The sequence below is a fragment of the Podarcis raffonei genome, chromosome 15, assembly GCF_027172205.1.
Source record: "Podarcis raffonei isolate rPodRaf1 chromosome 15, rPodRaf1.pri, whole genome shotgun sequence".
NCBI lineage: Eukaryota > Metazoa > Chordata > Lepidosauria > Squamata > Lacertidae > Podarcis > Podarcis raffonei.
Genome location: NC_070616.1, coordinates 25,438,758 through 25,455,190, shown reverse-complemented (window position 1 = coordinate 25,455,190; position 16,433 = coordinate 25,438,758). Strand labels below are relative to the sequence as shown.

At 42.4% G+C, this 16,433-nt stretch overlaps 2 protein-coding genes and 1 long non-coding RNA gene across 3 annotated transcripts in view; 1 reads left to right on the top strand and 2 right to left on the bottom strand.

Moving 5' to 3' along the window:
- Positions 1-16,433, bottom strand: part of LOC128402847 (carotenoid-cleaving dioxygenase, mitochondrial-like) — a 73,300-nt gene that overhangs the window by 51,999 nt on the left and 4,868 nt on the right. The window lies entirely within an intron of this gene.
- LOC128402852 (interleukin-18-like) lies at positions 76-8,370 on the top strand. Its single transcript, XM_053367256.1, has 5 exons — positions 76-146; positions 2,780-2,788; positions 3,897-4,049; positions 5,911-6,053; positions 7,718-8,370. Exons 1-5 carry the CDS (start codon positions 83-85, stop codon positions 7,955-7,957), a joined length of 609 nt encoding a protein of 202 aa, XP_053223231.1. The 5' UTR covers positions 76-82; the 3' UTR covers positions 7,958-8,370.
- On the bottom strand, positions 12,108-12,897 carry LOC128402853 (uncharacterized). Its single transcript, XR_008327787.1, has 2 exons — positions 12,428-12,897; positions 12,108-12,207 (listed from the first exon to the last, which is right to left on the bottom strand). It is a non-coding gene; the product is annotated as an uncharacterized LOC128402853 (long non-coding RNA).

Sequence of the window (16,433 nt, the reverse complement as noted above, 5' to 3'; positions counted from 1 at the left end):
ATGTACCTTGGAACACTCTATAGAGAACTAATACATATTATTAACCCTTTTCTTCCTCCTACCCCACTCCTAAAGAGCAAAGATGGCTGATATAATTCAGATGTGTCCACTGCGTATTGAAGATGATGGGACCCTCTTTTTTGAAGGTAACTCTCGCCTGGATTATTTTGGTTTTATTTTTTCCAGAGGTGTTGCTATGGCCATAATCAGGGTCCTACCCCCAAATGACTACAGTGGTACCTCGGGTTACATATGCTTCATGTTAAATACGCTTCGGGTTACAGACTCTGCTAACCCAGAAATAGTGCTTCAGGTTAAGAACTTTGCTTCAGGATGAGAACAGAAATTGTGTTCTGGCAGCACAGCAGCAGCAGGAGGCCCCAGTAGCTAAAGTGGTGCTTCAGGTTAAGAACAGTTTCAGGTTAAGAACGGACCTCTGGAACGAATTAAGTATTTAACCCGAGGTACCACTGTATTCAGAGTGGCAGATGGAGGCAGTGGCAAACAGACCTGGTGTCAACTCTGGAGTCAGCATGGTATGCTGGTGGTCACAGGATCACACACACACACACACACACACACACACACTTCATAGTTAGTGTGGCTGAGCACATGCATAATTTCAATGCTCATTTTATTTTTTTAAAACCATCGTTTTCTACAACAAAATGGTGCTTAACTGTGTTTAGCATCAGGGCAGCAAGCCCAATTTTATTTTCAACATTGACTGGTAGCGGTTTTCCAGGGTTTCCGATAAGGGTTTCCCAACCCCACCTGGAGATGTCAGGATTGAACCAGGGATGTTAGTTCTGCCACTGAGCTATGGGCCTTTCCCATATGGAGCAAGGATGGCACCCCACATTTTAAAGTGAAATGAAGTCATACATGTTGCCATCTGAAGAGGAGTGTTGGTAACAGACCATTATGGCCAGAGTGCAAGATTAGCAAATTGCACCACTAGGCCTAAACACGATTAATTCTCATTTGGATCAGGCCCAGTATCTCCAGAGAAAGCACGTAAGGCAATAAGGTAATATCTGAAGGAAAATGTATGATGTGGGTTGTGACTCTTTAAAAAAACTAGGGCAATGTTTACATAATAATATAAGCAGAGGGCAAAGTAGACAATTGGCTGCCCTTGTAGGTGAGCGATTCAGGGGCTGTTCTCCACTGCCTGTGGGTACTCAATATATTTCTGTTGGTAGCAACACTTATCAGCACTTAGGAAACAGTCTGCGGTTCAGTGGCAGAGTTCCCCTTTGCCATGGTTAAGTCCTAAATTCAACACTTGGCACCTCTAATTAAAAAGATTCCTTGTAGCCTGGCTGCAAACTAGGAGATCAAACTGTCTGTCAACCTACACATCAGTGGGCTAGATGGACCAAGTGGTTTGATGCAGCAAAGAGTGGGTGGAGAGAAACCTTCTGCTATGGAATTAGGAAATTCTGTTTCCTTGTTTCCAAGCTCCCCCTCCCTCTGTTGAAATTGGGCTTGAAAGAAGTGTTCTCTTGTAGCCAATGCTACAGGCTGTGGTATGTGTTTAGATGTTGTGTGCAGTGCCTGCTGTTTCTCCAGTTTGCAAATACAGTGGTACCTCGGGTTACAGATGCTTCAGGTTACAGACTCCGCTAACCCAGAAACAGTACCTCAGGTTAAGAACTTTGCTTCAGGATGAGAACAGAAACCGTGCTCCGGAGGCGCGGCGGCAGCGGGAGGCCCCATTAGCTGAAGTGGTACCTCAGGTTAAGAACAGTTTCAGGTTGAATATAGACAAGGCCTGGAAGGTGTTTAAAGGATACTTGCAAAATCATATTGAAAAATCAGAACTCCTATTAGAATAAACAAGTTCCGTTATAAATACTGAAATACTAAATAAGATGGATAACAATGTGTAACAGAAAAAGAAGTAGAAAAGTTGGTTTAAAAGTGTGTGAAAGAAAGTAAGAGAAGTGGAAAGAAATTGCAATTGAGTAGATTGGAAGTCTAACACAAGGGTGGGGTGAGGGGTGGGAAAAGGAAGTATCTGTGGGATTGAGTGTGGGTATGTATGAATATTTTTAAGGATTGTATGAAATGTATGTTTGTTTGTATATTCATAATATGTATGTATTAATGTTGAATTATTTTAATAATAAAATATTTAAAAAGAACAGTTTCAGGTTAAGAATGGACCTCCAGAACGAATTAAGTTCTTAACCCGAGGTACCACTGTATGCCCACAGGCAGGGGCAGCCCTCACGAGGCAAGGTGAGGCGCCCGCCTCAGATGGCAGGATCCTTGGGGCAGCAGATCTGGCTTCCAAGAAATGCATCGCCTGCTGCCAGTGCCACGGTAGCAGCAACAGCTGTGGCATGCTCCTTGGAGGCCAGATCCGTTGCCTTCTTGGCAGCTCCTCCACAGTAACCTCTTGGCAAATAGAAGGCACTTCTGGGGCCACAATGTAGATCTTTATCCCCTCCGTTCCTGATGTAGATCTCCATTCACTCCTTCTTCCCTTTTTGGCTGGGTGTGTGTGTGTCATTTTGTGGTTTACCTCAGGAGTCAAAATGTCCTGGGCCAGCTCTACCTATAGGCCCCAAAGGGTTGACAACCCCTGTTCTAATCCAATTGGTAATAGGAGGGAGGGTTTTTTTGGGGGGGGGATAAATATTAATTCCTTTGTATTCAGCGGGATGGGGGTATAGAATACACCCAGCTAGCAAATAATAAACTGTCTGGATGCACTCTAACAACGTTTTCCCATTCTCTCCCTACTCTGCTCGTGGTTTGGCTGGAACAGAAGACGAAGGTAGTTGTAAATTCTCTGTTATAAATTACTCTACAAACAAGAGTTGTGCCAATGTGTTGTGGTGTTACACTTTTGTATGGAGAATTCGACTTTATGGGATAGGTGGTTTCTCCCCCCATTTAATCAAATGCTGTGGAAAATCAGTATTGGGCCATTTCCCCACTGTCAACTTTGTTTTCTAACTTCAGCAATGAATTAATAAGATCAAGTGGTTCCACACACCCAGCTGAACATCACATAGCAAGAATGGCCGTGGTTTCGTGCAAGACATGATGCAAAGCCACCAAACTTTCAGTAAATTAAATCACATGTAACAGCACAGCCAATCAGATTTATGCACCAATATAACAGCAGTTGTATACAGTGCTGTGTTACCCAAGACAAAAGAACAAAAAAATAATAATAATCAAGAGGTGGAACTGATGTAGTTCAAAAATTATAATCCTAGTCCAGAATTATGGTTTATTAAACTGAGAACAAGTGTTGTGACCACATCTTTCATTGTCAATCCTCACTCAGCTTCAGCACATCAATCAAGTCTTATTGGCAGTGTTTCCCCTTACTTCCGAATACGGAAACTGTGGTTTAATTTCCATTTATAAAACAAGATATGAAACCAGGGTTAGTGAGTGGTTTCATATCCTTTCTGGCTAGGAGCAGTGCTCCGAGTTTCCCAGTTCAGGTGTAATGGGAAACCGCGGCTTAATACTCAGAAATTATCTCAGAAGAGAAGAAGAGAGGAAGAACAGTGCTTACACATGGTGTAATAAAATATGGTTGGGGAGGGGACGAGATCTAGGCCTGCTAAAAATACTGATTCAAGGGTGAACCTGCCTGAAGAAAAGTTAATTCAACATTCAAGGGTTAGAAAATGGCCCCACTTCAAAGCACTCATGTGGGGTGCAATTATTATTATTATTATTATTATTATTATTATTATTATTATTATTAATGTATTTATACCCCAGCCACTCTGGGCGGCTCCCAACAGAATATTAAAAACACAATAAAACCTCAAACATTACAAACTTCCCCAAGCAATTACTTTCTGGAAGAGAAAAATCTACAGCCCTCCTTCTGAATCCACATTTATCATGTCTCTTGAAAGGTTTAGAAGCAGACAGCTTTAAAAAATCTGAAAAATGCAAGGCAGCACAGATCTTCCGAAACCAAGAAAATCACGTGCTCATCGTGAGACCAGAGGATGATGCTGATGCTATGGCAGCATTTGAATCCATGACAGACGAAGAAATGATAAACGGTACAGCAATATTTCCAACTCTGAACCGGTTTCACCTATCCCACCTTATTTTTTCCTCTTGCTTCATGTATTCAGGAACAAAATAAAACATTTAAAAACAACAACTGCAGGTGTGTACAGTTAGATTGCTCATTAGGAAATAGCTTTGTAAAGATAAGAGAAGTTTAATAATGGAACAAGTTGTGCAAGGGGAGTTGTGAATCCATTGCAGTTTTTCAAGACAACCTATATTAAACAGGAAATGCATTTGGAGCACACTGATAATTAAAAACCACTAGTTGATTTACAAGGTGCACTGAGCTATACCTGTAAATGTTCATAGCTCTGCCACCACATCCCTCTTTGATGAAATACAGAAAAACAACTTTTGGGGGGGAATCACAAGTAAAAGGGTACTACAGTGATACCTTGGTTCTCAAACGCCTTGGTACTCAAACAACTTGGAACCCAAACACAGCAAACCTGGGAGTGCTCCAGTTTGCGAACTTTTTTCAGAAGCCAAACGTGCTCTGGTTTGAGTGTTATGCCTCTGTTTTGATTGTTACGCTGACGATCTGAGTGCCACACTTCTGTTTTGAGTGTTACGCTGAGGTCTGTCTGGTTTTGCTACTTATTTTGCATTTTTGTTTTTGCAGCTCTTTTTTGTTTTGTGTCTGTGTCTGTGTGGAACCCAGTTCAGCTACTGATTGATTGATTGATTGATTGTGTGTGTGACTGCAGTACATGGGTTATTGCTTTCATTTAATGGATCAATGGCCTCGTTAAACAGTAAAATTCATGTTAAATTGCTGTTTTAGGGGTTGTTTTTGAAAGTCTGGAACAAATTAATCATTTTGCATTACTTTTTATGGAAAGCGCGCCTTGGTTTTTGGAATGCTTTGGTTTTGGAACGGACTTCCAGAACGGGTTAAGTTTGAGAACCAAGGTACCACCGTATTGTGCTCATGACCTGCTTCTGAGCTTCCCATTAGAACATCTGGTTAGCCAACATGAGAAAAACATGCTGGAGTAGATGGAGTCTGACCCAGCAGTACACTTAAGTTCAAACTGGGGGGAAAAGATCATATATCATGTTCTTTAAAAGCCATCAGTTTTATGCAGATATCTGGTCAGCCCCCATTGCCACCTGATTCAGCTTGTCTTAAGCAAGCGACCGCTGCTTGCTCTTGTAGAAGTGTTGAATATTTGCTCCAGCCTTCACTAAAAACAAGGCAGAGACCATCAGTTAATCACACAAATGGCCACATGTTCTTGTTGTTGTTTAGTCGTTTAGTCGTAGTCGTTTAGTCGGACCCCATGGACCAGAGCACGCCAGGCACTCCTGTCTTCCACTGCCTCCCGCAGTTTGGTCAAACTCATGCTGGTAGCTTCGAGAACACTGTCCAACCATCTCGTCCTCTGACGTCCCCTTCTCCTTGTGCCCTCCATCTTTCCCAACATCAGGGTCTTTTCCAGGGAGTCTTTTCTTCTCATGAGGTGGCCAAAGTATTGGAACCTCAGCTTCAGGATCTGTCCTTCCAGTGAGCACTCAGGGCTGATTTCCTTCAGAATGGATAGGTTTGATCTTCTTGCAGTCCATGGGACTCTCAAAAGTCTCCTCTACTGCTGGTCAAATACTTTTGAGTCACCAACACAAGGTTACACACTTTTTAGGTTTTTTGTGCAGAAATCCAGCATGCTGAATACATCACATCTTACTGAAGTTGTGCCCACTTAATCAAAGGGAAGAGGTGATGAATAATGTTGACAGTAGGCGATAAACCTCAAGGAAAGTGGTGCAATTGTAGGCACTCAGCTCTGAGCTTTGTTAGCCACTCCTAGAGACTTTTTCAAAAGGTGCCTGATTGTCCTTTGTGCGCAGAACCTGGAATCTCGTTGAATATTCACATTTACCAAGACACCAACCTGAGAGGACTTCCAGTGGCCTTCAGCATAAAGTGGAACGGTGAAACTTACATCATGCAAATCGTGAAAGACGGTAGCAACATGAGGGTGGTGTTTAGGGTAAGCCACTGCCAATTGCCATAAAGACTCACTTTTAAAGTTCTGTACCTTTAACGTTGCAGCCTTGTTGACTCTCTAGGAGGGACTTGCGCAGGTCAAGAAGGGATGGATGAGGAATTGGCTGAGTGATCTTTCCGCAGCAGACTGACCCAGTTTGACAGTGCCAAACTTCCTTGTGCACTGGAACATATACGTTCCAAAAATATGTATGCTATGATTAGAATGTGTATAAGACGTATATTTCACAGGAAAGTGCATGAAAAGAATTGAAATTTATGTATTTTGAGAAAACACATGAAATAATGTAATTTATTATTATTATTTAATTTATGATTTTCAGTTATATATATTTCAATAGTTTTACAATCATTTTAACATTTCAAAACTCGACTGCCTTCCTCTTCTGTCTGCGGTTCCTTAAATTTATTAGCTCGATATAGTTCTGTATAAAAACTCATAAATTAATCTCTTATTTCTTTAGGGTTTTTCCACAACTCTGCCTCCTATATTAATTTTATTTATACAGGATTTTCCTTGTCTTTTCTTTATTTGCCATGCTAATAGTTTCACTGGTTTGTTAGCCTGTTTGAATTGTTTCTGTTTTAAATATTTAATTTCCCACTCTATTTCTTGATTTATTATCAATGAGAACTGTGTTTGCAATATCTTAATATTCTGTTTCACAAACTCTTTTCGAGGGGAATTTATTATTCTTTTTCTTTTCTTTTTATTTCTTCTCAGGTTTCTTGCTTTTTCAACTCTCTCTTCTTTTTTTGGTATGCGGTACAAAATCCTTCCCCAATCTTTTATTAATGAAAATCCTTCTGCGTTTCTTCGCAATGTGTGTTTCCTGGAGGCAAATCATGTCCAAATTTAACTTTTTTTTCTTTATTAGCCATGATTTTATCAACAAAGTTTTTTTTAAAAAAGAAGGTTCAAAATTAGTTATTATTTTAAAAAATAAGAAGTACAAAATGGGGCAGAATGGACCAATGTTTGAGCACCAGTGTAAGTGAAATGGGACCAACTTTGGAAAAGCCCAGTAAAACATTTTAAGTAGATTAAAAAATATCAAGTAGTCCCATTTGTCTCTGTGCATATGCTCAAGTTACACAGAAAAAGCAGGTTCACGTGTAACACCAAACCAGTTTTTCCCAACAGTCGTATGCACACCAGCTTCTCAACCCAGGTGTCAGATCCTGGTTTCATGGACATTCACAAACCATGGTTTGTCTGATAGCACAAATTCAGATATCACAACAAACCATGGTTTGTTGCATTACATCTCACTGTGCACAATCACAGCTAGAGCATGGAGCGACCAGGGCCAAGTCATGGTCATGTGAAACTGTCTGATGAGCATCTACAGTGTTGCATTTTCCATGTGAGTTACATATCAAAGTATTAACCAGTTCCCAGAACTACTTGCAGTAGCAGGATCCGATTGCTTGAGTCTACTCTCCAACAAGGGTCTTAAATTACAGAGAGGCATATTTAATTCAAACACTGAGAAGCCTTCCTAAACTGGCTGTTTAGCATGGGATCTCTCTGGGCTGCTTTTGCCTCTGTGTTTGGTGATGTGATCAAGGCCTTGTTTCAGACACTGTTTGCAAGATTCTGAACTTTCTTTAAGCTAATACATTTCTAATCTTTCTTCTTTCCAGCCAAGAGACGTCCCAGAATTCATTCCAGGAGAAAAAAGTGATATGCTATTCTTCAAAACCCCATTTTTGAAAGCTGACAGACAATTCTACAAATTTGAGTCCTCACTGGAGCAAGGCTACTTCCTTGCCTTTGAGAGAAATGAGAGGGACAGAGTCACACAACTGGTGATAAAGAGAATCGATGGAATAGACGAGTCCATAAAGCTACATACTTCCCCACTTCCCAGAAGAAAAATATAACCATCGCAAGAAAAACATAAGCAAAAAAATACTAGAAATGGAATACAAACCAACAATACAAACAAGTAAAACAAGTAATATAGAATATTGTAATGAAAAACATCACATCCCTAATAAATAAATCTTGGAATATCTATATAACACACTGCAGAGCCCCGAAGGAAAACACACAAGGTTTATAGGATCGCAGGATTTGCAGTATAAAGAAATATTTTGTTATAAAGCTCTCTGTGTCACTTTTCTAAGTGGCTGTTTCATGACTGTGAATGCTATATGTAATTTGAGTTGATGAATATTTTTGTACAGAGTATTTTGGACTAAGGCCTACTATTCAGTGCTCCTGAGAAAGTTGCGTAATAAAATACATTGGGCATTTTATAACTCTTAGTAAAGTTTCCTGCATCTTCATACCATTTTGCGTCTTGCCTTTTTCTCATGCATTTGTGTTCCTGCCCATGAGTAACCAGTATAGATGTACAATAAGCCATCTTTTAGCAGATGAGATCCACCTAGTCCAGAACCAGCTGAGGTATCAAATATGGGCCTTTGCCAGCTAGGAACCTAAAATCCTTTTACTGGAGACTGGTACCCCGCTAGACGAAAAACACGCAAGACGAAAGGGTTTTCCGATTTTTTTGCCGCTTCGCAAGACGAATTTTTCTATGGGGTTGCCTCGCAAGACGATTTTTTTTTCGGGTTCTTGCGATTTTTTTGCTTTTTCTGAAAGCCGCTAAGCCGCTTATCTGCTAATTGCCGCTAATCCGCTAAACCGTTAATAGCTGTTGGTTTCTGCAGTTTTGTAGTGTTTTCTGGTACAGACACATGTAAATCTGAGGTTTGTTTTTAAAGCAAGTTTCTAGACCTTGTGACCATGGAAATGCATTGTGGGGGCAGAAATGGGGAAGGTAGGAACAAGCAGGAACCTCAGTCTCAAACTCCTTGGTTCACACATGGGAGTTTAAGGTCATTCACTGTTCTGGGAAAATCCCTGCTTCAGACAGCCCTCAGCTATGAGCATCAGAGCTGCTGGACTCAAGTGAATCATCGGTGGGAGGCAGTTCTGTGAGTTGTCCTCCCACCAAGGCCTTTTGCACTCATCATTGGTCTTGAGACAAAAACGCCATGCTTCTCCAAGAACTGAATAATTAGGTTTAAACTAAAGACCGCAACAAGTGACGCAGCGAAGGATGGAGTCTCCGGTGTTGACGGTGCCTTTTCTGTAACATTTGAAGGTGTCTGAAAACATGAAGCAAGCAGGCAACTTGAGCCAAGGTCTTGTTTTCCATATACTTCAAATGTTGCTAAAGAAGAGCTTAGTCAGCTAATTAAGGAATATTTGGGCAATTAGGGATGTGAGTGGTGCTGTGGTCAAAACCACTGAGCCTCTTGGGCAAGCTTAGGCAAACTCAGCCCTCCAGATGTTTTGAGACTACAACTCTCATCATCCCTCACCACTGGTCCTGTTAGCTAGGGATGATGGGAGTTGTAGTCCCAAAATATCTGGAGGGCTGAGTTTGCCTATGCCTGCTCTTGGGCTTGCCAATCAAAAGGTCAGCGGTTTGAATCCCTGCAACAGAGTGAGCTCCCGTTGCTCTGTCCCAGCTCCTGCCAACCTAGCAGTTTGAAAGCACGCCAGGTACCACTGCGGCGGCATTTCCGTGCACTCTGGCACTTGTCACAGTGTCCCATTGCATCAGAAGCAGTTTAGTCATGCTGGCCATGACCTGGAAAGCTGCCTGTGGACAAAAGCCGGCTCCCTCGGCCTGAAAGTGAGATGAGTGCCGCAACCCGTCACCTTTGACTGGACTTAACTGTCCTTTACCTGTATTTGGGCAATTTTCCCAAGTGGGAGGTCATAGCTCAGTGCTGCAGCACATGCTCAGCAAAAGTTACAGGGCTATCTCCTTAACATTTCTTCGGCAACAAGGGGAAGACAGACATCGCTCTCTGCTTCAGAGCTGCAGAAGTCGCAGCCGGTCAAAAGCAGCCAATACTGTGCTTGGTGGCGCAATTGTCTGACTCATTAAAACATGTTTCTTAATATATCACTGCAAACAGCACTGTGCCCGTTTGACTGGATCCCTACTTGTTGTTGGGCTCAATAAAAAGTGTTGCTTTTGACCTTAACAGTTTGAGAACAAGTTCTCTTGAAATTCTACTATATTTTTATTATTGTTTTAATCTTAACTGTTGATTGCAATGAATGCCCAATTCCAAACCTCAATATAGGTGAATTTTGGGGATAAAAGGGAGTGAGAGGCAATTTACAACGTAAGCTACCACCTTTGGTATCTTCTTTTTAAATTCTCATTCTATCAACTCAGAAGAACAAAAAACAAAAGGCTTTCTTAGCACGCAACCCCAATCAATCAACTAAAGCATTCGTTGATTTATCATCCAAATAAAATTTTAACTGTTTTATTTAAAGTGTTAACTGCCTCGGTAGTAGTAGGAGAGGACACAGTGTGCTGTTATCTTTTAAAGGGATTGTGGGTTTTTTTAAAAAGCTGAGCAACATCAGAGACAACTGAAAGGATTTTCAAAGAAAGAGACTTCAGAATCAAACAGCTGAGGGTTCTGTAAATTCTTTATTGTACATCAATTAAACAAAAAAAAGAAAGAAAAATTCCCTTTTGCACAGCAACTGCTTAGGGCCCAGCCTGAGCACTATGCAAGATGCCGTGTACACAATCCACTAATTGCAATATCAGGACCAAAAAAAACCCAAGTGACTGGAATTCAAGACCAGTTCTGCTGCACCTGTTGAAACCAAGCTGCCATTTGACAGGGGAAAGGGTCGGCCATACAAAAAAAGGCTGCCACTACAATCACTACTAGTTTGCCCTTTGCATTAACACCAAAACTTTGTGAGCTCTCTAGCCTGTCTCAAGCCTAGCTCTTTTCTCAGCGAGAGATCCCCACAATTTGATGAATGGCTATTTGGATGCCTCTTTCCCCAAGTCATTCTGCTATATGCAGCGTGGGACCCCCTGTTGCTATTTCTCCCTCATTCAATGACTCGGCAATAATACAATGAAGCAGAGGCAGAGGTGAACAATCGTTGAATGTTGCCGGTAGGTGACGTATTGTGCCTCAGAGGCTCCACAGCATGGCCACGGCCCTGCAGATGCCCACATCGTGGTAATTGAAGTAGCAGAGGCCAGCAAAGGTGAGCGCTGAGAGCATGTAGAGGCCGGTGTTGGCCAGTTTAATAGATGTCTCTCCATGGACGTAGTCAGTTACTATTTGCCCAAGGCCCCTACAAGGAAGAAGAAGAAAAAGCTAAAAATGAAGACAATTCAACCCAACATAGTTTCAAATGTTTTCTAGGGTATTCTCCATAGGAATTGGCTGATCCCCAAAGCAACATCCCTTTTGGTCACTTGACACACCCCTTAGAGGGGTGCTGGCTGCCTTCATCAAAGATCAACCCCTTTCCATTTCTGCAAAAATAAAATTATTTGCCTTCTTAATTGGACAGCTATCATTGCTGAGATCAGGTGTGAGATGTATCAGTGGGAAAGAGAAAAGCTCAAAATCTAACCTTGATGGAACTGAGGACCACAACTGCTTTCACAAATTATCCAGATAGCATTATTAAAGCAAGTCAGAAGGAGCATAGGTTGTGCTGAATGACTGATTGTATTACCGAAGCAGAAAGGTATTTTATGAACATCGCATTAAACCAACCACTACGCAACAAGCCTATGGAGGAGTGCCAAGGAGTATTACAGCAGCTCTTGCAGACATGTTGCCTATGGGCACAACAAACAGCACTGTCAGCGAAAAGCACAGCAGAACACAGCCCTGGAACCTTTAATCAGCTGCCAAGAATTCATAAGCCAGGCATTCCAAGACTGCACTATTATTTCAGGAATTACCAATTCAACAGAAGGTTAAGGTTGGTATCACTGATCTTGGATGCCTCCGGTATAATAAATATGTCTATGAATGCCAGCTGTTGGGGGTTATGAGTGTGCTGTTGCGCTTATAGGCTTTTCAGCGGCATCTGGTTAGCCGCTATGGAAACAGAATGCTGGACTAGGTAGTGGGGTAGAGGAGCTGAAAATAATGCCAATATACTTCACATCTGGCAACCAACGCATCCCTTTGTTTTCAGATACTACATGCACAGATGAGTTTAAAAAAAAAATAAGATGCCTAGGACACAATACAAAGCCTCCTAATGTATATTTTGCTCTGGGAGGCTTAGTTTGGTCAAAATCGAGTTTACACTTCCAGAGTTAATGCTAAATACAGTGGTACCTCGGGTTACATAGGCTTCAGGTTACAGACTCCGCTAACCCAGAAATAGTACCTCGGGTTAAGAACTTTGCTTCAGGATGAGAACAGAAATCGTGCTCCGGCGGCAGCAGGAGGCCCCATTAGCTAAAGTGGTGCTTCAGGTTAAGAACAGTTTCAGGTTAAGAATGGACCTCCAGAACGAATTAAGTACTTAACCCGAGGTACCACTGTACATTACTTCTGGTAAATGAGCCAGCACAGCCACTAGAGCGCCATGAAAAACTGTGTTTTTCGACTCATCTACGCATGTACAATCTGAAAACAAAGGGGAGCACAGTCAAAGTGCAGAGAGTGCTGAGATTGAGAAAAACACCAACAGACTTTTTAACAAGAAAGCAAAAGAAGCTCCTCCCCCACAGTAACAGGCTCCATTACCAGCAACCCGTTCCAGAATTCAGGTGCCTTATCTTCCAGGAGAGGAACAGCTACCCTCACTCTCAAGGTCTTCCTCTGATGTATCCTACTTCCAAAACAAGTGTCTATGGTATGTTTTCTTCTCTGAGTAAAATTTTTGCTCTGTAATGAACATTCCTTAAATTTGCTGAGCTACTGTATGAATGGCTTTTTGTTTAGTCTTTTATGGGTCCCTCCCTTTCCTGTTTCTCCTCTTTATATTGCATAAATGTTCTATAATCAATTTAATCAAATTTATAGGGTTTATAATCTTGTAAACTCTTAAGAGCTTTTTTTGTTGTTGCAAATTTCTAATAAACATTTAAAAAAAACCACAGTCAGTTTGCCGATTAACTAGTTGGATTCTGGGTGCAGTATTGACCTACAAAGACATAATGTGGTACCTGAAAGACCTCCTGTCTCAATAGGAATCTGCCTGGATGCAGAAATCAAAGGACCACTTCCAGGTTCTTTGGCCTTCTGAAATTAAGGTGGTTTACTACTAAAGCAAGGCTTTTCCACTGCTGGCTCCCCACCTGTGAAATGCCCTCCCCAGGAAAGTGTATGTAGTCTCTGCTCTTCTCTCCCTCTGATGGCAAATAATTTTTTGGGGGGGTTGTGGGCGGGGGGACCTTTGGGAGAGAATAGCTGCTTCTGCTGTACTGCTGGCTGGGGATGGCCATTTCTACGAACTGTTATTCTTACATTGTTTCACTGGCAAGTTACATATTTTCAGGACCAAACTGGATCTCTGAAGCTCCACACTGCCCTCTAGCGTTAAGTCAAACAACAGACATGGATAAACCTCTATATGGCATATTCCTGGGAATGCTTGTAAACTGTAATTGTAAAATGCTTCTAAAGGCTTGTAAAAGCCCAGGAAGGGAGAGTAAATTTCTAGGACAGCATGTGGAAAAGGCAGAGAGCAAAAGTGAGAAGCTGTAAGAATTGACTAAAAGCTTCTGCCTCCAGCAGTGGTCAGCCAGGTGCTCCTGGGAAGCCTACAAGCAGAGCATGGAGAAAGATCATAGAACTGGAAGGGACCACAAGGGTCATCTAGTCCAACCCCCTGCAAATGCAGGAATCTTTCGTCCAACGTGGGCTTGAACACTTCTTGCTTGCTTGTCCAGCATCTGGCATTCAGAGGCAGGACCAATCCCAATGCAACAAATTTATAACAATTTTACCGAAAAGTAGGTTCAAATGTTGCAAGGCTGGGGGACCTGGTGCCTCCGGATGCTCTTGGGACTACAACTCCCATTATCCCTGACCAATGGCCATGCTGACTGGGACTGATGGGAGCCCAACAAGTTCTGCAGAGAGGCAAACTCCCCATGCCAGAAATAAATCACAGAGGTCCCTGTGCATCTCTATGGAAGTGGCAACTCCCTTGGTTACAGCAACCCCTGCTGTTGTTTACAAACTCATCTTTAGATGAGCAATGTGGCAAGCCAAGAATCTCCCCCAACCCTTTCACACTCTATTTATTTATTGTTTATTTATTAAATTTGTAGACCACCCTTCATCTGAAGATCACAGGGCGGTTCGCAAGATAATACTACAAAAAGAGGGTGCAAAATACACAACAAAGCAATATTGTAATCCCTCTCCTACAAACCTATTTAAAAGGGCCATAGAATATTATTAGCCAAAGGCCTATCAAGAAACTTTTTGCCTGGAGTCAAAAGAGATGGGACGAAGGCTCCCGGGTGAGAGCATTCCACAAATGGGGAGTCACTACAGAAAAGGCCCCTTCTCATGTTGCCACCCTCAGAACCTCTCATGAAGGAGGCACATGAAGAAGGGCCTCAGAGGATAATCTCAGAGTCCTGATCAGTTCATATGAGGAGAGGCAGTACTTGAGGTATTGCAGTCCTGAGCTGTTTAAGGCTTTATAGGTCAAAACTAGAACTGTGAATTGGGCTGGGAAACTAACTGGCAGCCAGTGCAGTCAGGCCAGGTTTGGTGTTATACGCTCCAACCATCTTGCCCAGTGAGCTGCCTGGTTGCTGAATTCTGCACCAGCAGAATTTCTGAACTGCCTTCAGAGACAGCCCTGTGTAGAACGTCTTGCAGTAATCTAACCTAGAGGTAACCTAGAACATAAACGACAGAAGTTAGGTTATCCCTGACCCGATAGGGGTGTGACTGGGCCACCAGCTGAAGCTGGTTGAAGGTGGCACTCCATGCCAATGAGACCACCTGAGCCTCTCATGAACTTGCTACCATGCTTGAAAGAAATCCAGATCTCAGAAGGAATGATGGGATGAAGCAAGTTCCAGGGCTACAGAGTCAAAGCAGCACAGAGAAACCAGCCTCTGGACCCCACTGCAATCCAGGGTTCTGAACTGAGCAAGAGAGGCAGCAGGAATTAATCCCGGTTGGGTTGCTTCCCTCCTTACTCACCAGTGACCGTGGAGTGTGAGAGTGGCAGCCAGCGAGTAGTCCATGGCTGGTCCAGGATACAGGTAAGCTGCAGGCAGGAGCCCCAGCAGGAGGACACTGACTGCTCGCTCACCTGTCCAGTGCAGAGAGGCAGCCTTGGAACCAGCTACAGGGAGAGAAGAAGCACTTTTAATAATCTCCAGGAACGGCTGCTCGAGAGCTGGGAATGAATAAAGGGCACCTTTAATGATTCAACATTTGTCAACAAATCAATGCAAACTAGTTGGGTTTATAGGTCTCCCCCTGAAATTTGGCAACAGTTGACTTCTTCATGCCAACGATCATATCGGTTGAGCCTCCAAAGAGGAAATGGTAACTGATTAATGTTGGCAGAACTGTTGTCCCAGATCTGAGGTAAAACAGGTGGCAAGGAAAAGGAGGTAACCAGGCCACATAACCCCAGAAAAAAGCACAAATAACCTTGCCTCCAACAGGACTCTTACAAAAAATATGGATTTTTTTTCATTGATTCCCAGCATCAATCACACATGGAGGCAGTTTGCTACCAATGTTACACTGATTTGGGTGGAAGGGTAAAGACTTTTTTGTCTTATCTTCTGGCCCTTCAAGATACATAAAACAGTACATTTAAATATATTCATCTGATTATTTGTATGCCACTTTTACACACAATTGTGCCCCAAGTGGCTCACAAGGTAGAAGAATATAAACAACAATTTGATGGCACAAAAAAACCCTTCTCCCAGCCTCCCACAACCAAATCAGGAGCCCAAACATCATTTATGCAGATTTGCTTATCAATCGTTTGCATGCATTATTCTGAACTGAACAGTGGATATTTGCATACCTTCTTTTTTGTGGAGATGTAGCAAGTTGGTGGCAGAAGTAAATCTACAGGTGACAGAGGGATGGTTGAGTGTGTCTTGGAAGAAGAATATGACTGGAGCTGAGAAAGGAGGGGCAGGTAGCCTTGGGAGAGGGGAGTGCATAAGCCTGACCCCCTGAATATTGAAGCTTTTGCACGCACAACCTGGGTGCACCCAAGCATATCTCCACAGCCACGAGGACTAGAAACTTGCTTTTAAAAAACCTGGTACGGTAAGAGACGAAATTTCCAAAAATCCAAGTTGTGAACAAGAACACCAGATTCTATTTAAAATTCTGCATACAAACTGCAGGAACTTAGCAGATGCAACAGACAACACAACTAGTGCCACAACTACTATATATGGACTAGAAAAGAACTATTACACACCAGGGAAAACACCAGCTTCATTCAAGACTAGCTGTGGAAAGGATCATCCACTGTGAAAAGTTGAATTGGCACATGTCAAAAGCAAGAGTGTTTAATTACAAAGGCAGATGGTCGAAG